At 34.3% G+C, this 21175-nt stretch overlaps 1 protein-coding gene and 6 non-coding genes across 7 annotated transcripts in view; 6 read left to right on the top strand and 1 right to left on the bottom strand.

Moving 5' to 3' along the window:
* LOC107194348 overlaps nt 1-21175 on the bottom strand; it is a 112179-nt gene that overhangs the window by 15550 nt on the left and 75454 nt on the right. The window contains exons 4-8 of the mRNA XM_015583965.1: nt 12705-13594; nt 11022-11411; nt 7163-7343; nt 3678-3776; nt 1170-1390 (exon numbers count right to left, since the gene is read on the bottom strand). Of these exons, the coding sequence (XP_015439451.1) occupies nt 1170-1390; nt 3678-3776; nt 7163-7343; nt 11022-11411; nt 12705-13594 (1781 nt within the window). The remainder of the gene's footprint in view (nt 1-1169; nt 1391-3677; nt 3777-7162; nt 7344-11021; nt 11412-12704; nt 13595-21175) is intronic.
* On the top strand, nt 4305-4376 carry Trnae-uuc. Its single transcript has one exon. It is a non-coding gene; the product is annotated as a tRNA-Glu (tRNA).
* On the top strand, nt 4484-4555 carry Trnae-uuc. Its single transcript has one exon. It is a non-coding gene; the product is annotated as a tRNA-Glu (tRNA).
* Trnae-uuc lies at nt 4623-4694 on the top strand. Its single transcript has one exon. It is a non-coding gene; the product is annotated as a tRNA-Glu (tRNA).
* Trnae-uuc lies at nt 4762-4833 on the top strand. The gene has a single exon. It is a non-coding gene; the product is annotated as a tRNA-Glu (tRNA).
* On the top strand, nt 6063-6134 carry Trnae-uuc. The gene has a single exon. It is a non-coding gene; the product is annotated as a tRNA-Glu (tRNA).
* On the top strand, nt 6724-6795 carry Trnae-cuc. The gene has a single exon. It is a non-coding gene; the product is annotated as a tRNA-Glu (tRNA).

The following is a 21175-nucleotide window of genomic DNA, read 5'->3' on the forward strand; positions in this document are numbered from 1 at the left end:
ACAATGTTTACAAACTTCTATTGTTTTCATATGCTTATACCATAACTGACCAGTTCATTTGTCGAAGTGATTAACACCAGAAAAATTATTTAAAAAATGTATTTTACATATAAGGAGTTAAGCACCCGTCAAACGATTTGGCAATGAAATTTGGTAAAGTCCAAAGTCACTTTGACTTGTGAACGACTCAATTATGCAAGCAAAAGTAATCATCATGTAAAATGTGTTCAAGGTGCTTCAGATTTAAGGGTTAAAGATTCAAATTTTTCTTTTCAATATAATTGCATTTATAGTTGATAGATTGTATGTAATAGATTACGTCGTATGTTATGTAATAGATTGAAATTTTGTTGTATTTTTACAGTTTCGATAAACATTTTTATGTGTTATATTCAAAAATCATGAAAAAAAATGTTAGACGGGAAAACAATGGTGAGAACACTCTTATGTTTTAATTTTGTTTTATGGGTTCGCGTGTATATTGGGAATGGTAAACCCACACAAATTATATTGATCACGTTCAGCGATTTAAAAAAATAATAGTAAGCGATTTTAAGCGATTTTCAAAAAATCATAAAATTGTAGTCATACTAGAATAAAGAAACTAGACATATATCACCCATGTAACTGAACGTCGTAATATGTATACTAGGTGTATTTCGCGTTTAACATTTTTGTCAAAACTTTTTAATCAAGTATTTCTAGACCTACATTTCCATAACAATTTTTGTCTATGTCGCACAGTATGTAAGAAAAGTTTGATAATATAAATCCCAAACACCTTGTCTACATATATTTAAAAAACCATTGTTTAGTTCTCTTATTAATTAACCCTCGTATTGACTCGTTTGTGTCAATTTAACCCGAAGTCAAAGTTTGATGCTTAAGTATATTTTCTATCATAGGATTTTGTAAAATAATTTGACACCAGCAGTTTATAACCCAGCTATAGAGAAATACATTTCCTTAGTTAGATTTTAATTCAGGTCTAATTTAATTGAAGGAATAGTAATGCAATAAATTATTGAACAGTTCACGGGTGTTAAAGAAACACTATAAGTTTGGCTACAGTGATGTCTACCAAGCAATGTAATAACCAAACGATAAATCTTGAAATAGTTCGCCACTAAATATTTAAATGTAACTACGAAATAGTATTTAGAGTTTACCTTATGCCCCGAAGAGAGGGTAGAAAGAACCTAAGTCTCAAGTACAGCATAAAACTAGTCGGAAGTCCCAGGAGACCTTTATTCTTGCCACTGCTCAGCCATCCCGGTGGTGCGACTTTATTCAATTTAGTTTCAGGGGGTAAAATTGCGAAATCACCAGCCAACAGGACGGCTAGACCGAGGGTGAAGTTCTCGTCGAGGCTCTCGGCTTGCACGATAGCCTGAAATCATTTCCAAGGGGCGCACGATATAAGTCGTTACAACGAGATCAAAGACATCTTTTGATTAGATAAGCATGGGAAACACATTTATTAAACTGTGGTGAGTCGATCAGGTCTTAGAATATCCGAATTTCGAAATATCCGGATACGTTCTATTTTAAACTTTCCTGCCCTGAATTATTTATTATACCACCATAATTAATTACTCAATTATGCCACATGGAATCTTCAGACTGATAGTATGAGTTATAAACGTTAAGTAAAGTAAGGATTCCAAATGAAATTAACCGAACAGAAAGGATTAATTAAGTAATGAATATGGTCTGTACTCCTGTTTAAGGAATATTTTCTGATTTCAAGTAACCGTATATTTTACATTAAAACTTTAACATGAATTTCGTTTATAATGGTTTTTCTAGTTATTTGTTATGCAGTGTTAATATGAGGTAATTAATAATTCTGTTAATTTGTGGTAAATGAATTAGTGATAATGTAGAAAGTTTAGTAATGTACTGTAAGATTTGTTGATATCACAATGTGATTTATTCGTATAAAAGAATGTAAAAGAATTTAGAATTGCCAAATTCAAAACTTTTGTTATAAAGTTGTTTAAAAACAGAATTAAATAGGTAAACAGAAAAGTTTATCTCAATACAAAGAGGAATGTGTAATTTGTATTGATCAGGTACATATTGTGGACTCAAACCAGGTAAATTTGAAAATTCTATTTTTCCGAAAACTTTTCATTGTGCAGAAATAAGTTTAATCCAGTACTTACAGTGCACCTTGTATATTAATTCAATCTCAGAGTTTATTCTGCCGTCGAACCGTCAAGTCCGTCAACAAAAGGATCGATAGATTAAAATCTTTAATAGTCTCTTGAAATCTTTGATTTAACTTTAAAACCGATGAAAGTTTCAATTATTATTTGAAGTAAAAACCTGTTACCTATTTCCAATCAAAGATTTATCTTCTTTCCATCGAATCACAGAATTCACAGGCTCTATGATTCTAAATCAACGTTAGTGCTTTTTTGAAATTTTTCATTTTCAATTACTTAATTTTTGGTATTTGTAAGAATCGTTTTAATATTTATGAACGTAGGTATACAGGCTTAAACATGGTTTATTTTCTGATTTCAATATGAAAAAGCAGTAAAATCGTATCTGAAAGACGGTACAATGATAAGACAGTTGTGACGAAAATATGATATGAAAATGGAAATGTGAAAAACATGAAAATAAAGGCGCGAAAAGGTCAGTTAAACCGATTACTCGATGGAAACTAGATCTTTCAAAATGATTGACGCTTGTTTCGCACTGACCACGCGATAATCGTTGGTATTGCATAACTCACGGTTTGTGGATTTGTCGTATATAACGATTAATCTTGGCAGAATGCCAGAATTTCTCGTGAGTTCACACCGGAATTTGTGGTCTCGTGAATAACCGTCTACGTCTTGAACTTCATGGTGTAATTCTAGATACCCGTACGATTCGTAAAAAGAACGTGATATGACTGAAATTTTATTCACAAACACTATGTCTAAAATTAATGTACCATGACGTCATTCAAACACAAATGTGTTATCGCAGAAATTGAAAGAATTCTGGATTCTAATAATATTTTAGAGTAAAATTATTCAGAGCAAACATATAGACCGTTTAAGTCAAGATATACATTATAGATAAATAATGTAAAATATAATATAGCTCAAACGCTGTCTGTACATCAACTGATAAATAAATTATTCATATTGAGAATGTAGATAACAGTAACAATTATAATTATATCGAAATCCACATGAAAATTATCTGATGCAATATTAATTGTATTACTTGCAAAGAAATATATTTTCTGAACTTTTACGTAATTTATAACATTTGTTTGCATGCAAACTAAAAACTTTAAAGTAGTTACTGCAGTCATTCTAATACTAGAAATTTTATTTTTATGCTCAAGTATGTTTTAAAGATCTTATCAGTTTCTTATGAGTTACGAAGCATCTATGCCTTCTGAACAAGATTTATAAATCAGCTGATAGTTACCAGTTATCAATATATTATGAAATGCCAGACATATATGAGTATACTGCCGAAATGACTGAATTGATTAATAGTTTGCAACAAAAAAAAAAGCAAATATGTGTTTAATTTAACAAAGTATGAAAAAGGTACATTCACAACTTTATTGAAAATTAAGACCAAAGTTGTATTTAAAAGAAGGAAATTCATTCAATCATCTCCTAAATAATAAACATATTAGATATTGTTTACTATATAATTACCTGAAATAAGTCTCCCGCTGTAACTTTTTGAGGATCACAAGTCACTTCCAGTCGTTGACCAGTCAACATTATCACGACTATCCGTCCGCAACCACCAGCCTGCTATTAACAAATTGTTATTGATATTCAATATTACAAATACACGTTACGTTCTCACATATTGCAAAATGAAGTCTTCGTACAGTTCACTTTAATTAGAGAAAGAATGTACACAAAGCAGACAATATGTAGTAATCCAAGTAGCTTTAGTAGACATTTGTGTCAACTCTAATTGCAACAATCATGACAAAAAAAAGCCCCTTTCACACGTTCTAAATTTAACAAATGGTATATTACATTTTACAATAAATTAATACTTAACTTCCAAAATGTACTTTTAGAATTAATAGAACATTTTTTTAATTTAGGCCGCATTCAGAAGTAAATTTTTGTTTCATATTTTTCACCAATATTAATTATTAATTAAAATTTAAACATAGTATTCATGCAATTCCATATGCAGCCGTTAGAAATAAAACATTGTCAACAGTAAATATTTTTAAAATGTTAAGTAATATTTCATTTTACATAGAGCATTTTATAGTCTCTTCATATTGCCATAAGGGTAAATGAAGTGTCACATCAACATCCGGTATGGTCTAGTGGCTAGGATACCTGGCTTTCACCCAGGAGGCTCGGGTTCGATTCCCGGTACCGGAAAGTTTTTGCCCCATCTATTTTAGTTGCAATTCCTAGTTACATTATATAATACATATAGTGGTATAGTGGAACAATGCAATATGCATAAAGGGCTAAAGACTGCACTATCCGGTATGGTCTAGTGGCTAGGATACCTGGCTTTCACCCAGGAGGCTCGGGTTCGATTCCCGGTACCGGAAATTTTTTTCATTTTAATTTTAATAGGTACAACTAACATACGGCTTATAAAACCACGAGAATCCGTGCTCCGGTATGGTCTAGTGGCTAGGATACCTGGCTTTCACCCAGGAGGCTCGGGTTCGATTCCCGGTACCGGAAATTTTTTTCATTTTAATTTTGATAGGTACAACTAACATACGGCTTATAAAACCATGAGAATCCGTGCTCCGGTATGGTCTAGTGGCTAGGATACCTGGCTTTCACCCAGGAGGCTCGGGTTTGATTCCCGGTACCGGAAATTTTTTTAATTATTTTTTTGATTAATTCAATATAATGTTTTTGTTCCGCGTTTCCTTCAGTGAACAATAAAATATTTTACAGGTGTAATTTGCGATACTTCCGAAATTAATTGCATAGAATAAGTTGATGATTGTACAATCGACGAAGTATAAGAATGGACTTTTCATCGTATGAGAGTTAGTGGCTCACTTAAACTGTGGTTCCGACACCTTAAAAATCCTGTGATTTTAATGACCTCTACATTATGAGAACAGTGAATCTACGGTGGTTGGTGACACCGAAATGGAAATGGGGCAAATTACCCCAGAACAGTGGGCCGAAGAAATATAATGGATGAAAGGTCTATTCTTATACCTCGTTGGTGATGGTACTTATTATAAAATGCGGGGGGAGTTATTATGTACGATAAGAGTTAGCGATATTTAAGCAAAAATTGTTGAACGTAAGGTTTCTTTTAAAAGAAGAATGCAGTAACGAAGTATATGTATTTTGAGTACTATATTTGGATATTCCTTAGTAAGGGTGTAATATCAGAAACGTGGGCGTATGTGTTCATGCAGCGTTTATAGACTTAAAACAGCTTTCGATAGAATTTGGTTCGTTGTTTTTTTTGTAATTCGCTGAATGTGCGATTATTGTTACTTTTTATCGAAATGTTCAGAAATGTGGTCCGCGAAAAAAGATTCCGCATAGTAAAACAGTCCAAGCAAACTAAAAATCATTCTTTGATGGAAAGTGGTTTTCATCAATATATATTTAATTAACATTCTACCAATTAGAATTGAATGAAGAAGTAAAAACCACCAGAAAATAGTTATATTGTACATATTAATAAAAATTGTGAAAGAAAAGATAATGAAGATCTTACTCAAAGACATTGAAATCTCTGAGTTTTACACTTCAGTGACAGAAACTTTTGATACCAAAATTCATATCAAGAATAAAAATATGTATAAAAGAGGAAAATATTGGTTCGGTTTTCTTATATACTACATAGTTCTGGTATATACTTTTAATTTTAGTTTTAACGTGGTTGAATCGAATATTTCTTGATTTTATGTATCCATCAGACAACGAAATAATTATTTTTAGGGAATAATTATTTTCTTAAATTAAGTTTTCGACAATAAATAAATTTTTTAATGTATATAGAATACAATTAATTATAAAACTATTATTATTCCCTGGCGTTACCATGTAAATACGCATAAAAAAAACGTCTTTCAATCCGGTATGGTCTAGTGGCTAGGATACCTGGCTTTCACCCAGGAGGCTCGGGTTCGATTCCCGGTACCGGAAATTATTTTTTTTGTGGTAAAAATACTATTCCTAAAGACGTTAATGTATTAGTGTTTGTACGATATTTTCACTTTATATAGAATAATACTAATAATTGTCGAAAAAATATTAGTAACCTGTGTAATAACACAATAGTTGGTATTCTTATGACACTATGAATTTCTTAATACTTTACGGATATTGAAAAGAACAAAAACAATGTAAAGATCGCAACAAAAATATATAGCAATTATAATGAGTTTCAGTACCTGCGTAACTGCAATACATTGTATCTCATAAAATTTAAAGAAAGGAAATGAATAATTTTACGTAAACAAATTTTAAATAAGCATTACAGAAAAATGTTACGTAAACAAGTTTTAAATAAACATTACAGAAAACTCCTAAATTATTTGCGCTTATGTTTATGTTATTAATTTTGTGGTCACCTTCTTTAATTTAGTTAAGTCGAAATACACAATTTTCGAAACTTACGTATTATATTTATACTTCTTTAGCTTTTAATAGAAAATAGTACTGTGTACTATGCAAATATAATTATAAACAATGAATGCAGATTTGAACGACTAAAGGAGATGAACATTTCAACTCCGGTATGGTCTAGTGGCTAGGATACCTGGCTCTCACCCAGGAGGCTCGGGTTCGATTCCCGGTACCGGAATATTTTTTTTTTTTGAAAATTACTGCTTTTAATATTTTTTATCTGCATATGCTTCAACAAAATAAATAGAACTGAAATTGATAAACATTTAAAAAATTGAATATAAATTATGTGACACATTTATATACAAATACTCGGAGGAATTTAAAAAAAAAAGTTTTAGTAACTGAAGCTAATGAAAGGGGGAAAAATCATTTTATTTTTACTTAGTATGTCTTTTCTGTAACATTCATAATATTGACCAATTTGATAAGAAGCAAATTTAGTTTCATGAAGATAATTAACTATTTGAATTAACCCTACAATATTAGTTTAGTGTCAACATTAAATATCAGATAATTAAAAAAACGTGAAAGAAACTTTTTACCTTCGCTTGACCGACACATAACATCTTTGGTGGCTGATTGGCACGCACCACGAATTCAGGTCCAACGCACTGCGCTTTGTTGAATGACCTCATGGGTCCGCCCACTGTTCTATAAAGGCGGGAAGGCGCCCTTTGAACCGCTTTGCCGCGCCGGGCTCTGGGTCCATTCTTCACGAGATTTCTAAAAGCATTGTTAATAGATATATATCCTATGAATATAAAAATACGATATGGAATAATGAAAATGTCAATGACAGGCTTCTTTTCTTGGATGTACCGATTTTACACATTTTTCACTCTTATTCTTTCGACTACTTTGTGTAATATGATTATTTCGAAGTTTTCCCAAAATTTGAGTTCGCAGCACCCCTATTTACAAAGACTTTTATTTATGATCTTTTCCTCTACACTGGTCTTAATTATCAAATTTAGAGTAATTGGGTCAGATTTATGCAATTAATCGTTCGTACGATATTGGCGTTACTACATGTAATGATGTACGTCATCGTAAACTACAAACTTTATTAACCCTCGCGATACCAAACCTTTTTTTGTTATATGGACTACCACGGAAGGAGGGGTACTTTATGCCCACCTAATACAAAGATATAATATCTTACAAAAAATTTCATGTTTTGAACATACGTGGGAAAAAAGGGTTTCAGATAACGGATACCATTAAAATTAAAACAAAGGATTGCAAATAAACAATTTTATATGTAATTTTGTAAAGAATATGGAACTTGTCTAAAAATAGGATTTCAGGCAATTCTGTAATATGGTGGGTATAAAGTGTACACCCCCTTCGCCCTGGTATTGCGAGGGTTAATTGTAATATCAACTGAACGAATACATATGAATAACAATATTTTTTTTTATATTGTGTTGTTAGTAGATTAACAACATAAATACTGAAATAAACAATTTGACCCCAAGCAACTACTTGATTCTGAATTGTATTTTTTATTATAGAAATTTAATGTAGAGATAGGCACATATATTTCCTTAATTCGATTTTAATTCAGTCTCAATTTAATGTACGGATTAGTGATGCAATAGTTGATTGAACAGTGCACGGGGGTTAATATCTATTATAGTTCAACGATTTTCTTCTGTCTTCTTATCCTTATCTGTCCCTGTTGTAAGACTCTTTCTTTATATAATTTCCTTCTAATTTTCCCCCTGTCAGACAATTCACCTTTGTCCTACGGAATCCTTTTTGACGCCCTACCATTTCTTTTTATCGTCTCATCTTTCAGCTAACATTTTCTATTTCTTTCTCTTTGCAGTTTCTTGGTCCGAAGTTTGCGAAGGAACTACTACCAGAGATAAAGGATCGTGTATTCTTCATCCTCCTCTCTTTCTCCCCCTCTTGTCAGGCGAAAATCGATCTCTACAATTTGTTGGCGGGGAGTTGATAGCGGAAGAAGGTGGCAGACTCCTTCCTTTCGGAGACCAGTGGAGTGATAAGGTGACGTATTACTGTATTAATCAGTTTGAATGGCTTATCCCAACAATAACGAGCCAGGTAACAAGATTATTGATCGCTGCTGGAGGTTTCTGAATATTTTTCGATTATATAAAGTCTGTACAATTTAAACCAATAAAACTGGTGAAATACATTGATTAATGTTACATAACTACTAAATTATTATTAGCAATATGTATTAACATTCTATAAATATGTACAAGTTAATTGTTAAAGTCTGTTTTCGTTAATAATATTATTTCAAAGATTGTTAATAAACATTTAGAATGTGATATACTGTCTTGTTTAGAACTCGAACGATTCGATTGTTAACATATTATGTGAAAGTCTAACAGTAATTAAATTAATTAAATAAAAATCGTTTGATAAATTTTAACAATGTAACAAAGTGTCTCTACGAACATATTAAAAAAAAACCGTTTGCTTTTATAATAAAATATATATTCTGTATGTCCGCTATGGATAACAAAATAAAACTGTCTCGTTAATCATATTGATCTATTAAGTTTTCAATGGAAATTTAAACGATCACCTGCATTCACATAGCTTTCTGTATATCTTGCAAGTTAATTACCTTTGTCCAACTTAATTTATCTTCATTCATCTACATCCCCTGGAATAACAGTCTGTTATTCACAAATAGAGTGGTCTATTAAATTTCTCACGGATTTACATATACTGACACTATAATTTCTCTGTAGCCATTATATTTTCCTTTTAAATATAAGTACAACAATGATACAAAATTTACTTGTACGTCAATTTCGTGATATTATAAAAATCAGATTATATTTTTATACATATAATAGCACGCTGTTAACTGTTTTGTTTGTCGTGTTCGATAGACACCTTGTAAATAAAATATTTTTAAAAAATTGGTAACAGTCACGTTACAAACTAAGTGGTTAATATTCATGGAATATAAATCTGTTTCCACGGAAAATAACTTTATTCAAACGACCAAAATGACCTTTAATAAATGTATATTTCTTAAAGTAATCATTTAAGAGACACTTTCTTTGGACTTCTGAAGTTACACATAAAAAGTACAATACTTACAAAATTACGATTACTTTAAAATGTAAAGTTGTCGTCAAGAGTATTGTATATCTACAATCATGTACAAAAGACCATAATATATTTAACACGCTGATTTTATAAACAAATACGTTCTGAATACTAGAAATTGCAGGCAGACACCTCAACAGTACAAGAATCGATATTTACGTTATTCGTAATTACAGTGTTTTCAAATTCTAAATATTATTTTCATTTATTTATTGTAATAGCCTTAATAATTGAAAAGACCAAATAATCCATTTCATTTCCTCATCGTGTAAGAGCATCGACTGAACTACTCTAAATCGTTGCAAAGAAGATCCATCAAGGCGTCAGGCAAATCCAAAATCAATGGAGAACTTTGCGGTTCTGGATCGACTTAAGCGCCTTCTATCCGGCAAATGCCGTTGTGTCCTTAGGTTGTTGGGCTCCGGCAATCTTACACTCTTAGTATACTCTTCTCTTTGAGGGTAGCTGGTCCCGGATGTGCGACCCAGATCGCTTGAAAGCATGTATTAACGCAGACGTATGACTCCGGGCAAACTTAATAATGGGGACAGGAGTCCGTAGCAGTATCCGGGGAACTGTTTGACTACTGAGTGCCGCTTTTTACTTTAATTTAATACACTGCCATATCACCAATAATAATAAAATATTCATGTAAAACTGTAAGAATGATCAATGATCATACAGGACGATAAAAAATGTCTAATCAACATAAGTCGTGATCTATCAATCAATCTTTTCCAAGGAAAATACAAAAGTTTGTTTTCCTATTTGTTACAGATGTTCCATGTGTCTTCCGTTAATTGCAATACAAAACTCTACAAACTAAAATATTCGTTTCGTATCTTGTATTACCTCTTGTCATACAACTTTGAATTAATTTACTTTTATATTGATAGTCCAATATCTTACAAAAAATTTGTAAATCCTTGCAGAGGGGTGGTTTTGTTTTAAAACCGTCGATAACATATTTTTTAATATGTACATATAATTCTACGTTAAAAATTGAGCAACTTTCGTTTGAACCATTTTCGATACAGCGATTAATTCATACGTAATCGTAAAAAGTATATTTCCAGCAGAGAATTTTGAGGGGCTATTTCACCCCTTCAGATTTATTTTAACAGAAACAAACAAGTGTTCAATAGCTTTTAATTCGCTACAAATTCATGCCAGTTTGAACGAAAACAATTTTCGTTCTGAGCATGTTTCCTTATTAGTACAAATCTTCAATTGACAGAAAAAAGATATTGCATGCACATTTACAGTGTAATAATAATAAATGGAATGCAACAATCAGCTTACCTCGGTGGTTTCGCCGGTGGTTCCGATTTGCTGCTTTCCACGTCGGAGAACGGGACCTTTTTCAGGGTGGTGATTATTCGGGGTGGTTTCGGTGGACCTTGAACACTCCTGACTCTCATGGAAGACACTGGATTTTGTTGTTGATCTGCCTGTTGTTCCTCTTTTCCTCTCGCGGCCAGATATCTGTGATCGGCCGTCACGAACTTCTGCTCCCTGGGCCGCTTGAAATCCTCCTCTTGTTGATCCCTGTTGGGCAGCTGAGGATTCGAGCATTGCCTCTGCAATGGGGGATGCGTTCGTCCCGTTGATTTACCGTAAACCTCGTCTCGTACGCGATCTGTCGACGACGTTGCTATGTTTGGATGAGAATAACCAGCGGCAGATGGTCGCCTGTAAAAATTCGCCATCTTTAATACTGCAGCTTTAACTTTTTACACTTGAGAGACGACTCTCAGTCGCCATATAATTTAACGTAGTAACTCGAGTAACAAGTGGGACGCGATAATAACTTTGTAAGGCACGGAATTCAAATATTATATTTTCAAGCACACATATTGAAATTAAAAATAAAAATATGTATTAAACATTGAAATTTTGGAAAAAGAATATATTATTTCTTTACATGTATATTTTAAAAGATTTTGTCGAGTTTCTAATTTCTTATTGGTAAAACAAGCTTCGAATTGGTACCTTCCCCTATTTGAACCAGCTTCGAGTGCAAAGGGTTAATACAGGGGAGTGTAAAAAAAAATTATAATTTTAACGTATGGCATCTAAGATATCTAAACTCCAAATTATACAGTAATATATTAGGTTGGCCAAAAAGTAATATCGAATTTCTGCAGGAAATGGTACTTCTTTTGTTTTTTCTCTTAACTAATAAAATGTATACCGTAAGTTGGAGTACCTTTGTCTCATTGTCAGTGAGGATAACTTTGTCCTAAGTCAGAAAACGTCAGAAAACAAATTGTTAAATTAAGTTGCTTTTTATGTGAAAAAGTATGTCATGTAAAATTACCTACAAAAAGTAGCAAAATCGAAAACGATCATTTACTGATTGTGAGACGAAGTTACCTTGACTGATTGTGAGTCAGAATTACCTCAACTTATGGTACATATTCTGAAAGCTGACACTTCAACGCTTTCTGTAGAAAAAATTATTACGATTGGGTCAAATTTTCTTCCATTATATAATTATCATTTTCATATAGCTTATTTTTCTCGAAAACCTTATTCATTTTCTGTACTAGGTATTTAAGTGCGTTTGAGGAAAGTATATTTAAAGCTTCCTCTGTGATAATAACATCGTAAAACAAATAATCAACTTATTAACATTAATGTACCAATGCTAGTAGCACATCTAAGAAAGGGCTATATGCTGCAATAGCAAATACAGCAATAAAAAGCTGTATTTAAACCCCTCCTTACGGAAATAACTTTTTACATCTACTTTCATACTGACTTGAACAAAGTACTATCGTTGAAAAGTCTACTTCTTCCTTGCTGAATTATACCCAATTTTTATTAACATGTTCCACTTTAAAACTTTCTTACGCCCCTGTATTTTTCATAAAAAGCAAGGCAACTGTCCTGAATGAGGTGCTCTTCAAACGCTTTCAGCTACGAGTAGAATTGCGATGATCATTAAGAAAAAAAAAGAGAAGAAAAAGGGTGAAACACTACCTCGCTATCGTCGTGCCTGCGTAAACATCCTCGTTATGACCGACAGATGGCTTGACAGACAGTCCGTTCACCCTGACGTCTTGCGAGCTCAGGAAGGGTTTAACAGGCAGCGCGTAAATAGGATCGCTATACACGTTCCCCCCGGGATTGTTTTCGGCGACGATCGTCGTCGGTAAATTGCCGCTACTTCGAGTGTGCTGCAGTCTTGTGTAGATCGGTTGAGAATACGTTCTGGAGTGATGATGGCGTCGTTGATGATGAATCGTGGGTCCGACCTGATGTGCGCTCGCTTGCACGTTTAGCTGCGATTGAAACTGCGTCCTGTGATCCTCCGAATTCACGTCTTGACGTCGATTCTGTTGCGATTGTTGGCCACAGAGACTCGTCAGGTTCGGATGCGAGTGAGAGTTTTGAGACTGCAGTTTGAAAAGAGCACCCTTCGCCGGATGATGATGCGGAAAGTGATGAGCTTTGGGTATCTGGGGTTGCTGCGGGTGGTCCTGGTGTTGCTGCTGGTGTAACTGAAACTGACTCGGGGATCGATGTAGTCGATCCTGTTGAGTCTGCCGGGGAGGAGGAACGAACTGATTAGCCGAATGATACGGTCGGTCCTGATGCTGATGACGACCTGTTGTCTGGCTCTGCACTAATTGGAGCGGATCGAGATGGTGCGGGGGTCGTTGGTGATGATGAGGATAATTACTCTGACGACGATTTTGTTCTGGCCTCTCGACGGGGTTCCGTGGAGGCGGCGGTGGATTCAAGTGCTGGTAGACTATGCGCCTCCGGGCCACGTAGTGAGGTGACTTGACTACTTCACGGTGCATGTCCATTACTATGTGAGTGAAGGGTTTCGACGGCAAACGAGTCCGACAGTACTCTGATATCACCTGAAACAGATGGTAAACGTATTCTTATCGTGATTCATTTGGAAGATTTAAATGGAAATTGACGAAGGTAGAGTAAAATGCAGGGTGTTGATCAGTAACACTAGCGACCCTGTAATTAATCCGATGGCCTTATGTACACTGTTCAAACAACGTACAAATACAAGTAGGTGTCTATAGTGTTAGTATTGTACGGAAAAGATAACAATTTAGCACGTCTGTAGTAATTGTTTTGTTTCTTTTGTTTGGTGGGTGCAACAGGATCGCCAACATTAGCAATCCCCTAATTCTTTTGAACAGTGTAATTTTTTTAAGAGCCTTTGACTTGCACTTTGACTAGTAACTTTTCACACGATACTGATGACGCTTATTATAAATTATTCAATAGAGTATCTTGCAGAAGAAATACATTGTAGGCATGTAACACTTATGCACACTTTAAAGAGGTAAAAAGAGTGACGATCGAAACCTGTGGCTTCACACGTTATTGGTGAGAGAACTTTTTTTTGTTTCAGAATATATATACAATAACTTGGTTTCCCATTATTTCAGTCTAATTTTATTTCTTATGAATATTTCTCTTCCCCAAGTTGAATATGGGGATAAAAGGAGGACAATCCGATATACATAATTATAGACATACGAAAGGTATCAATTATCACTATTTCCACCATCTCGAGGAAAATGTATCAGAACTGTTCCCAAAGTATCAATATTTATGGCAAACATTGTATCTCTGCAGAAAGAAACTATATTAAATAATTAACAATGAAAATCCATAATATTTTACAAGAAGTTGCTAGTTTAATTCAAGTTCAAAAACTTTTGGTAGAAACCGCGTATTATTCTAAAATTGTGTCATACAATAAATAACATAAATAATGATTCAAAGATAGTGCTGGTAAAAATAAAATAAGAATACATTTTTAGATAAAATATATTAAATACTTTATAAGTGTGGAAATGTTTAAGCAGTAGTTAAATCAAAGGTCATTCATCCTTGTCCAATTACGCATGTAGTGTATTCGGACCCAATAAGAAAAGTACACTGTAGGTGCAAAATAAAAACTCATAGTTCTAATAGGATACATTTAGTTTCAAACAATTATGTTTGAAAACATTACGAGTTCCAGTGAACCCAAGCGTTATTGTCAGTGCAATTACCGAAACCGCCAGTATTGGGTTGAGTTCCAAACGAAAGTAAATGGCAGATGCAGCGAAACAAATTATAGAATCGATACTGAATTTACAGAGTAAGGTTCATCGAGTATTGTGGCCTGTTATCAGTCGCTATCAGAAGGCGGAGGTCAGGCAAAGGAAACTACAACTCGAAATTCCGAACTGGAACGAGAGTATCGGATCCAACGCTTTAAATAGATTTAGAAGTTCCCATGAACGATACTCAGTTACGGGCTTATTCGCGGGGCTTAATTAGATTGTACACGTGTGTTTATCGTGTTACGTGCCCGGCCTGATTATCCTATTTCGAAATTGCCCACCCCCTTCCCCTTTTTCCTACCTAGACAAACTATTAGTTTGAAGGGAACAATGGCTCCTGCATGAATTCCGTAGACTCTGTGAGCTATGATATCAACCGAGAAACTGGCCGCAAGTCCAACCTATTATCGCTTCATTGTACTACTGTTCTGTGACGACAAAAGCGAACTCTTGGATACGTGGTTGTCTTTGAGAGTTGATCCTGGCGATCATAGGAGTCTGAAGAAGTCCCTTTGTCTCTCTTATATCGTCAGATACTATTGGATTGAATTTGACAACGTGGAAGTAAAATGTAATTATGTGAATCATTAACCATGAAATTCGTCAAAATGACGGATTTCAAATGTCTTATTCTACCATTACTGACATCATGAAGGTGGTTTTGCCTTTTAATTAAAATATACATTTTAGGTACAATTTAATTTATTATACATTCAACACGGAAAGTTCTAATGTTAATAATCGGCCAGTGGATATTTACTTGAATTCATATTTTTATAAATTATTATACCGTAGCAGAGATTTAAAGAAGTATTTATTGTATTGGTGATTGAATGCTGGTGTAAATGTATGTTTTTATAGACTATTTTTAATATAGTGGATAGTGTTTCAGAACGATGTGAAATGAAAAATATGTATATTGACTTTGAAGCAATGAGTATAATATATTTTTAAGTCTTTATGCGGAAGAAGTGGAAATTAGCCTAAAATAATTGTATCACTTTTATGTTGCTTATGCGATAGATAACTTCAGAAATGCTGCCAATAATGAAACAGGTCTAGAGGCGTGCTTAACTTCGAGCCACGAAACATAATTGTAAGACATAATTTCGTTATAATCCGACGGTACCGGTTTATTAAGTTATAATTACGAGAGCTTGAACTCCGCGCCACACGGAAATTAGTTTAATTACTTTTCTTCACAAAAAAATATTTTCAGAGTAATGAGGATGTGGTCTCGTTCTATTTTACTTTTAAAACACTATATCCGTGTACCTACTTAACACGGAAAAATGACGAACTATCCTCTTCACGGAATTTTTCCTCTTATTTAGACTTTTCAGATTTTAACTTCATTAGTAACTTAATTCAGTAAAAATTTAAACGGAGAAAATTTGACACATGTACTTTAACACTTTAAGAACTGTTGAATGTACACGGTAGTTACTTCGTGGAGAGCAAATATAGTTGCCCCTAGTATCGAAAGGGTTAACATTTTAAATACGAAAGAAATTCATAATTCGACTAACTGAATTAACCCTCCGGGCACGGTCCCTGGGTCACGCGTTCGCGAGAGCGACACGCACACAGTGACAGAGTCAGGAGTGGGGACACACGGTCTCGAGAGCGACGCGCACGCAGTGACGGAGCTGTCGCGTAAATCGCATTGCGACCGATGTTTGTTTACATTCGAACAACCGGGCCAAGACGCTGCAGAAGTATTGACTAATAAATATCATTTGTTTTATAATTCACGAGATTCTAGTTAGTGTAATAAGAACCATGAAAATCCAAATGTAATGTGGAACCAGCTAATTATTAGATTGTATACATGGTGACGGTAGGTCGAGCTCGAGCCATACTGGCACTGTGTTAGTACAGTGTCGGTGAGGGCCTCGAGCTCGAGCCTCGCCGTCGCTGTGTAGTAGTAGAATATCGGTGTGGGGTCAGAAATGACATAGGGATCGGTGACCATGTTTCCGTGTTCGGAGGGTTAATACACTTGGCTCGGCACCCTTTCTCGTCGCTAAAACTTAAACCACAACCCGCTCTCTAAATTTCAGGCGCCAGTTTGGAATGTTACGTACGCCATTCGACAAAAGCCTAAAACTCTAAGATTACTGCCAACATATAATTAACTCAATTTTCCTGACAAATCACTTTCTTAACATTCTAAATCTAAGAGAAACATATAGTTCGAATAAACCTAATCAATACACTTGCCTCAGCAGCTTTCCCATCCTTAAAGTATTGGCCAAAATCTGGTCCTTAAATTTCAGGCGCCATTTTGGAATGTTACGAACGTCACTGGACTAACGCGTAAAATTCAAAGATTAATCCGGATCAGCAGGGCCATTTCAACGGTCCGCAAAATGGCGTCAAGATCTCCGCGACGATATTGCGTCCTGGCTTCCTCTCGATAGCAAACAGGTCGATCGCCAGTGGCAAACGTAAAATCGATATCGTTAATTTATCGCCGACATTCGCGAAAGGACGCCGCTATTCAAGCTCCCCCGTGAGGGGAGAGTGTACTTTTCGTCTTATCTCGAGGGGGGGAGGCGGCCGCCTTTAGGTTTCATCTGCATAGCAGCCGATCGGCGAAGTGGCGATCTCCGGCCGGATAATTTATCGCCGGTCGAGGAATCCTCGCGGAAATTGGCGACGACGGAATAAGTTCGCGTGTCGAGAAGCCCCTCGGCGCCCACCGGGATTCCATCAATTTCGCGGGCCATTCAGGTGCAACCGATGAGTTACGACTGGTCGAACGAATTTATTAAACGGCTTTATTAAAGTGGACGGAATCCGAAAAAAGGACGCCCGCGTGATTGCGAACGAGACAGGTTAATTGTCAGATATGTAGTTTCGCTGTTGTCTGTTCAAATGAAATAGGGTGCCACTGTGAGATTTGAATTGGGGACCTCCCCAGATAAAGGGGTGCAGCTCGATTTTGACCAACTTGAAGTAAATTAGAAAAAATTGTTTATAAAATTATTGCTTTGATTTAAGATTAAAAAAACGAACTCTAAATGTAAAACATATATTTTCACGCAATAAGCAGTAATTATTGAGTTGATAAGTCTTTGTTTCTATTTTTGGTAAATTTTTTAAATCTGGTGCTACACCCGACTAGCATCAAAGTGTACGAAAGACAGTCGTCTTTTGTTATATATGCATAATAAAGAACAAAATTTCTTGATTTATTGTTGCTTTATTAATTAAGTATGGAAAAAATATGTTGACATCTCTTGTAGACATAAAGAAAGAACACCTGTAATTAATGAACAACTGCAATTGAAAATGTGCTACTAAGTAATCATGAATCTCCTTCTCTCTGTATTCAAAATCACTTATCTTGTGATCACATGAAGTGACTGTTATAATTTCAATCTGCAGTATTTTTAGTACGATGTGACTGTTTTTTGTTTAATGCAACATGGAAGCAGATGTGGATCTGCATTCCTATTGCACAAAACAGTAATGAGTGCAGGTCCAAAATTTGCCATAAATTATAATTTGTTATCGGATTTGCATCAAACGTGCACCAAACGATGTAGATTTTTTTACAAATATTACATGTCATAACTAAAAAACTGTCAAAAATGGAGTTGCACCCCTCTTGCTGCAGGATTTCAATTATTTTGACTCTTTAGTACCGAGGTGGGGTCTGAGAAACATTACAAAGTCCAGTTTTCTTATTCTCAAGTTTTCTGTAGTTTCATGAATTTAAGTTAAATGTCATGAATTGGTACAATGCACATCTCTACTTTGTGATATTTGTTAAGATATTTATATTTCGAATAAAACACTAAACACTAATTCTATTTTTCTAATTCTTATCGTTTTTGCAGCTTCATCAATTTAAGTTAAACGTATTGAAGTATTACCAACCGCCTCTCTACTCTGTGACATTTGTTAAGGAATATATAATTAAAATAAAACCAGTAAGAAGAAAGAATCAAAACAAGTGAAAAAAGCACCATCCTAAACATCGAAATCAGTAAAAAGCAAAGATTGTTACAAATTTTGTAGATTTATATATAAATAACCAGTAGAAAGAAAAAATTGTCACGAATCTTCTACATCTATACATATATAAATAACGTAAGTGTTTCTGAGTCCCGTAGACTCACCTGTACATGGTCCCTCGGTATTAGAGGATTAATGATCTACAATACATAATTCTGCTTGACTTCTTTGGTCCATTGGAGTATTTCAGTATGAATTCAGACAATTTTAACACAGTTATTTGGGTACAAGTTACACCACTAAATATCTGTTAGGCATCGAAAGTACAAAATGTCGAAAAATGAACAAAATACATAATATAATAATCGTGACTCATTCGATTGTCCTAGGACTGTCTCATTAGGCCCCTAGATTATACTTTCATTGCAGCAACATATTACTTCATGAACGTTTCCATAACATAGTTTCCATTCATGAAAACTTGTTATTTTGATTCAAGCTATTATTTACATACACTTCCAATATTTATATATAGACTGTGGATTTACTAGATGTAGGTTTAAGCGGATGTTTATGCAAATTTACAACTTTGGGCACTGATATATAAAAAACGAAATCAAATCGAATTTTGTTTCCTGTACTAAGAGTGTGATACGTTAATACGTAGATATGTACTATTAAATTTTCTTAGAATTTTTATTTTTCTCTGTTTTTAGGTCTATTTATATATGTTTGATGTATTCTTTATCTATAGTTGCATCACTATGCACTGGCGACATGATTATAGACGACAGTGCACACAATTCGTTCCATTGGGTTACTTCTGTCTTGCTTCACTTCACTAACAATAAGTCATTATTTATCCTCTTTCTTGCTGTTGAGAAGACTAAACCAAGATTCGTCCATCACTTGCTTTACTAACGAAATAAGAGCCCTGGCAGTTTTTCGTAGAAAGATAGCCAAATTGACGAATAAAAAAATAAACACAGTGAACAAATGAAGTTGTCTAGGTGCTTCAGTTCAGAGGAAATAAACTCAGTCTCTTTTATTAAAGGCAACGATGACATATGTATACCTATGTACTAGTGGGATTTATTATACCTTCTTGTGGTACTGTTTAAGAATTATAAAGACTTTCAGGAAAATATCATTTCAACTTCTATAATAATTACACTATGCACTAAAAATGCGTGCACAATATTCTACGAAAAATTTATTTATATAACAATACAATTAAGAAAAATAAGACTCTGTTGTTAGATTATTAAAAGCTTTATAAGATCAAAAATTGTATTAATCGCACTCGACTTCTTAAAATGATTTTTAGACATGCACGAAATAAAATATTATCTATTAATTTTTTGTGTAGATTTGCAGGGTCCATGTATTTCACATATTTCCCTCCAATTATTGCTTATATTTAGTGATACATAACAAAGAAACTGAAAAAAAAACATAAATTACAAATAAAAAATTTGTTCCTGCCTTTCGGTTATTTTTAATTGTTTCACAGACCATTTGCCACCCGAAATTATGAAAACACTTCGAATGACGATTATTTAAAAATAATATAAATAATGACGTGTTTAGCATCACTTGCGTTAAAAATATTAATATAATCACTTTAACTTTCTTTAAAATTCACAATCTTAAACGGTAACTAAAGATTTATAAACCAACCATGAAATGTTTCACAATAAGAACGATATTAACAATATTATCATATTTTAATATCGCGGTAGATTAAAACATCACTTTTATTATTACTCTTCCTTTTCGTTTATCATAATTACCTGAACCCATTCGGTGCAGTTAATGGACACTTCGTTCCGTCGAAATCCATAGAAGAAAAAAGGTACGATCGGTGCTTAAATTCCGTTCACGGCAGAAAGGCTAGGTCAGGTATTACCGAGACCCGGAATCATTCGACTCTCTCCGTTCTCTTTCGCCATTCCGTTCGCGCGATAGATAATACAATTAAAGCCTGCTCCTCTGTCCGCCTCCGCGAGCGCTCAAGTGCCTCTCTGCGATCGCGTTGAGTTCGTCATATTCGCCTCCGTAGCCGACCGAATCGTTCTGTCCTTCACGGGTCCGATATTAAATAAATTAGTATCGATAACGCGTGAGGACAGCCCTGATACCAGTCAGATAATTATGTAATCCATACCTCGTTTTAGTCGATGTAATAAAATATCATTTTACATGTGGCGAAAGATTAGGTCGTGGCACATAGAATGACCGACTTTAGTCACAGATATATTTGATGTTTCATGAATGAAAATTATCAACATGGCACCTTTTATTGTTGCAAAATTACGCAGCGTACTCTACCCATTTAAAGGTAGTACCTAACATAAAAATAAAATCAATTATGTTATGTAGACACTGAGATTAATTGAC

The sequence above is a fragment of the Dufourea novaeangliae genome, unplaced genomic scaffold, assembly GCF_001272555.1.
Source record: "Dufourea novaeangliae isolate 0120121106 unplaced genomic scaffold, ASM127255v1 scaffold12, whole genome shotgun sequence".
Classification (NCBI taxonomy): domain Eukaryota; kingdom Metazoa; phylum Arthropoda; class Insecta; order Hymenoptera; family Halictidae; genus Dufourea; species Dufourea novaeangliae.